Here is a 5,962-nt window from a genome sequence, read left to right as displayed (position 1 = left end):
CGAGACCAACGCAGACCTGCGCAATTGCGATCGCCGTCTTGCTAGTGCGTTGCATGATGGTTAGTCATTTTGTCCGACTTGCTCTGGAGGCTCGCCTACATGAGACGTTGAAATCTCGCGGGACAAAGACGCCCGCAGACTTGAGAGCGAGGCGAGGCGGCGCAGTTTCTCTCCACGGGCTGCGGAAGCGAAATGCTTGATGGGAAACGACTCGCTGGTATCTCGAGCTGAGCGCTCATTGGTGGCTTTTACCACGTGCTGGTGATGAAACTCTCCAATTGGCTCGGCAAAAGTTTGTTGTTGTTTTGTGTCAGTTTTAAGTCGTCACTTCCATTCACATTTTTCATCATTGTTCCACAATGTTTATCATCATGAAATTAATATCTATATATTTTATACTATACTTGCACTACTTACCGTTTTCATACTTTATATATCTTAGTATATTCATACACACTGTTAATACTGCTCACAGGCTGATGTGTATAGTGTATTCATACCCCTCCTCACTGTTTATTCATCATTCAATTCATTCTATATTTTATTCTGTAGATTGTGTACATTACTTTTCACTTTACTGCTTTTTGCACTCCTGGTTAGAAGCTAAACTGCATTTTGTTGTCTCAGTACCTGTAATATGTGCAATAACAATAAAGTTGAATCTAATCTTGAGCAGGAACAAATTTATTTACTTAGTACATATCTGACATTAATGATTAAACACGTTTGTGCATTCTTTACAAATGCAAACCGAGTCAAGCCGACTCCGGAGGAGGCGGTATGCACCTTAAAGTTGTTTGCAATCCGCCAAAAAAACGTGAGAAGAAGAAGAAGAAGAAGCCGACTCCGAGCTGTCCGACTTCAGGCGAGCTTTTTGAGACCTCCCCCGGCTGCGATCGGCTATTCTCGTCTACTTTCGAGACGAGCCGCAGCTCATCTCAAACAAGCCTATTATCTCCGGTAGAATTCTGATCAGGCATTAGCTCCGCCTACTCTTATTTATTTATTTTCAAGCTAAAGACCCAAAATCTGCGTTTCTCTAACAGGGCTTCAAAAGAGGGGTTTGAGCAGTATGAGGCATGGCTACAATGCGTGAACTGTTTGGTATTTTGAAAAAAAAACTTCACAGACATGTTTTATATAGGTATGGCCCTACAATATATTTTTCAAATATAGCATGATAGGTCCACTTTAAATCACTTATGATTAAGTGTAAATATGCCAACAGGTGGAGTTTCCGTTCCATGTAGTACACAAGCAGCAGTGAACGTCCTGTTGGTTTGACCCGTCTGCCCACCACACACACGTCTGAGGCGGATTTACTTTTTATAATATTTCATCTGACTTCATACATAATAAGGGCTTTCTAATTAAAGCTTTCAATCAGATTAACTTGAAAAAATAAATAAATAACTTGAAATAAGTAATGCAAATGCGCCTAGAATGTTACTTAATGTATATATTAATAGATTGATGTACCAATGTTACTGTGAGTTGATGCGTGTTAAATAACACTACCTAAAGTGGCAAACAAAGCCACCATCACATTTACCATGTTTTTATCCCTCTGACCCCCTTTGTGGCGCACAATGCAGACCGCTCAGCTGCGCCATGTCAGTTGAAACGTCTTTTATGGACACATTACAGCGATTTTTAACCAGCCATTTACTGTTGCATTGTGGTCTATATCTGATCCTGCTTAACTGCAGCCAAGACGGACCGCTTGCATGGAGGTGATTTCGTCTTATACTTAATACGGCCGCTTCACGTATAGCTTCCGGACAACTTTGACCCTCCCAGCCTGCTCCCAGCACGTGACTTAGCACATGACCAATAGGATGAAAACTCTGAGGTAGATTTGGGCTTATACTGTATGGCTATATAATCAGACAACATAAAACCAGGTGTCAGAAAATAACCTAACTATCGCTGACAAACAAAAGTAGGTGAGTTAAACTAAAGCATCAAATGAAAATAATTGATTTAGGTACTTTAAATGTACTTTCAACCACTAATCATACATTTAGATTTGTATCCACATCATATTTGACAAAAATATTTTATTGAACTTTTTTGCAAATGATAATGGGTGAACACAACTGCAGAAGTTCCCTTGCATACATTTAGAATGAGGAAGAAGTAGGCTATGATGAACAATAGAATAAAGAAAACACAGTTTAAATGGTTACCACGCAAATGTTAGAGAGTTTCAGAGAGTATGGATGTGCGCCGACACACTCTGTTCCCGTGGCTTGTTTGCATACTGGCCAGACTTTGATCTGTGATGTTGGTGAAGCGGCTGCTGCGTGCTAACAGCGGCTGCTTCCTGTGTGCTGACTGTAACAGCTCTCTGACGCTCGATGGAGAAAGAGGAAGTGACAGAAGCAGAAGCACAGCGCTCAGGCAGAAGACTAATGATCAAAACTTGAATATTAAGCAACACGACTTCCCTCCAATCACACATTGGAGACAACCAGACAGTCATCTGTACATTTAAATACAATATTGTATTTAAATTTACAGATGACTGTCTGGTTTTCTCTTCACATTGCAGGTTCAATACCTTTGAGCCAACAAACTGTTTCTAATCTAGACACATTACGGAGCTAAAGATAACTGCCGACAGCATCAACCGGTTGATAAGATGTTGCTTTCCTTCCTTCCTCCCTTCCTTTCAAATCTTTATTTTCTCTGCAATGGCTTCAAAGAACACTACTGCTTTGGACAATCTTCCCCACGACAAGGACAAAGTAGAATTTATTACAATTTTCACTAACAATGTGCATGTCAAGTGAATGTGTTAGATACGCAGAATGATTGTTTAAAGCTGCACTAATCCATGTTGAATCTCCCAACAGCAGCAGTAGTCAGCACCCACCAAGAGACAGAGCATGTTAACAGAGAGCTAATGTAGAAAGTCACTCCATGGAGAACTTCAACCCTGTGTGCTACAAAATTACGTTTGAATACAAGGAAACCACATAGTCAATTTTGTTTTAAGGGAAACGTTGTAAAATAAAAATACACAACAAAACTACTTGGATAGGTTTAGGCAACCAAACTGTGGTTATGCTTTTTAAAGTATCCTCTTTTGGCTTAAAAATAAGTTTGTTATCAAAATGAAATAAGTGAACATTGACGTTTGACAGGACTTTCACCCAGTAGACCGCTGTTTGTGTCCCATGTGAAAGTCCCGTAGAAAAGTATTTGTTATAGACGAACAACATCTTGGAGAATGTAGGTTTCCCAGAGAATGTTGACAATGCAGTTTCGTTGTAGGCCTATGTTATGTTTAGACCTGGCTGACTTAATAGGCTGATCGTGTTGCATTAGACCTGAGAAGCCCGACAATATAATAAAAGCAGCTTAAAGAAAATACATTTTTGTTATTTCGAATCAACCAAAAAAAAAGGGAAATAATTGTTGACGTCTTCTCCCAGCCTTAAGTCTCTGTGTTTCTCTCCTCAGAGCAAGATGCCATCCAATGCAAACTCTTCAGAAGGTGAGTCATGGTCTTTATTCACATATTGCCTCAGCTCCACTTACGGCCCGTCCACACGGCGGCGTGTGTTGAAGTTTCAGCGCTTCTGCCCATTCACGTTGAAAGGGGTGACGTCACACTTTGCCGTACTGCATCGCTTAAAAAGTTGAGCAATATTCAACTTTTGAAGCTTCGACGGAAGCGTCAGCCAATCACATCATATGCCAGTACAAGTTCTAGCCAATCAAACTGCGTGCTTGTGTGTCCGGGGCGGGAGATTCATGTGATTGGTTGTTGGTCGAGCTTCAGACACGCCCGCCGGCAAGCTTCAATGCACGCCGCCGTGTGGACGCATCGTTACACAGTAGATATATGTATCCAAACCTCACCTGTACATGGTCCTATATTAAAGGTTACTATACTATTAGTTGTTAACACCACCAACAAACAGCACCATGTAGGTCAGTGCTGGTTAGATGCAGCAAACTCAACACAGCATGTGAGTGAGAGGAAGTAGAGTGAGACAGAGCGATAGCCCCCACCCACTGCTTCACCACACTCTCTGGAGACCAGCCCAACTGTTATTATTAACAAGGAAGTCAGTTACAGATGTGGCTCAGACTTAAATGCAGTGTGTCTACTGAAACATGCCCAGATACTCAGTCATGTTCACTCTATCACACATATCAGTATTTGATGAAATCCTCATGAAAATTGTGTTGTTTTGCTTAACAATATGTTTTCTTATGCCATTATTTCTTGGTATACAATTCTTCAGAAAGTATGCTTGCAGCTTTCACATGGGAATGCAAAAAGGGACATATTTGTTATTGTGTATTAAGACCAAACATGAATATTTTCCTCTTCATTGTCCTTCCCCTGTAGGAGAGAGTATTGCCATGGCACTGTACGACTATGAGGCCATTCATGAAGCTGACCTTGGCTTCAAGAAGGGAGACAAGCTCAAAATCTTAGCCGAGTAAGTATTGTCATTCTTTGATCCTTCAGATATAAGAATAGCTACAGTATATTATATAATAACTTGTAGGGTAATTGTCCCGTTAAATGTTGTTTTTGGACGTTTGAAGCATGTAGTTTGTCATTTCTCGTTGAAGAAATGTTCACGCTTGTGTCTCTGCTCTTCTGCAGATCGGGGGAGTGGTGGAAAGCAAAGCTTGTGAGTACAGGTCAGGAAGGCTTCATCCCCAGCAACTATGTGGCCAAAGATACTCTGGAGGCAGAGGAGTAAGTGTACAATAAAAACACATTTAAATGCATTATCCATTCTCACTCAAAACGCATCAAATACAGCAGCTTGGTCAAACAGTGACCCTCCTCTCAACCCTTTAGCTTGATTACAAATGCAGCGCTGCCTCTAGTGGCCATCATGATTATGAAAATGGTAAAGAGGGATTAAGGTAATAAAGCTGCATATTTTATCAAAGTTTTATTGAAATCACATCAGGGGCTGCCAAAATTGCAGGAGGTGCAATATTTGTCTCAAGCAACATATGTGAAAATATCATTCGGATTGTATGATTGTTGTGCTGCAGATATGTCAGGGCGTACAAATCATATTCTATGAACATAATAAAATATAAAAGATGCCCTTCAAAATGCATACCATGATCATTTCAAATGTATCTTTAAATGATTATAACAAAAATGTTGCAAAATGATCAATCCATCCAATATCGTAAAGCATATTGCAATTGCAATTTCAGAATAAATAACCAAACATTTTTTAATTCCTGCAGCTCTATCAAGAGAGTGAATCCTTTGAACATATTTACATAACTTATGTAACATATCACTTATCACGTCACATACATTTTTGTTTTATCACAAAGTTTAAATGAATAAGGACACAAAGAACACAATGTTAATAGAGAATGAAAGTCCACAGAGGAAGAGCTGCTGAGATCTTTCTGAACTGACTGATGTTTTCCTGTTGTTCAGTTGGTTCTTTAAGGGCGTGAGCAGGAAAGATGCTGAGAGGCAGCTGCTGGCCTCGGGGAACAAAGGGGGGTCCTACATGATCCGAGACAGTGAGACCACCCAGGGTAAGTGAAGAACAGAATATCTGTCCGGTAGTGGAGCAGTTTGAAGGGACGTGTTCACAATGATTAAGAGGAGAAAGTAATACTCTGCTATACATACAAATATTTATAAAAATTTAAAATCTAAAAATATATCTATATGAATAATACAAACTATTCAAAGTTGCTATATATATATATATATATATATATATATATAAATATTGCCATATATCCACTAGTGATAAATCCACAGAGAATTATAACCGGACTCTGTAGTTCAGCGCTTTTTAGCATATTTGAACTCTTTCTTTTTTTCTATTTTCTATATAACTCTTTCAGCAAAAGAAGTTCTGATAAACCCGTCCAATCAAGGATTAGTAAGGGGCCAAAGCAGAGCTTAAGTGAGAGTGAATATAGGACTCGCACTAGAATGGTGTCA

At 39.7% G+C, this 5,962-nt stretch overlaps 1 protein-coding gene across 1 annotated transcript; it reads left to right on the top strand.

Moving 5' to 3' along the window:
- Positions 1 to 3,467: 3,467 nt before the first annotated feature.
- On the top strand, positions 3,468 to 5,544 carry LOC104947384 (tyrosine-protein kinase HCK-like; the record flags this gene model as incomplete). Its single annotated transcript, XM_010773386.1, has 4 exons — positions 3,468 to 3,502; positions 4,367 to 4,460; positions 4,631 to 4,726; positions 5,441 to 5,544. Coding segments are annotated over exons 1-4 (322 nt in total), but the record flags the coding sequence as incomplete, so codon positions are not given.
- Between the last annotated feature and the right edge of the window lie 418 nt (positions 5,545 to 5,962).

This window comes from Notothenia coriiceps, unplaced genomic scaffold (assembly GCF_000735185.1).
Source record: "Notothenia coriiceps isolate Sejong01 unplaced genomic scaffold, NC01 NC01_scaffold00012516, whole genome shotgun sequence".
NCBI lineage: Eukaryota > Metazoa > Chordata > Actinopteri > Perciformes > Nototheniidae > Notothenia > Notothenia coriiceps.
The sequence above is the reverse complement of the archived record's forward strand: the minus strand, read 5'-3'. Positions and strand labels throughout refer to the sequence as shown.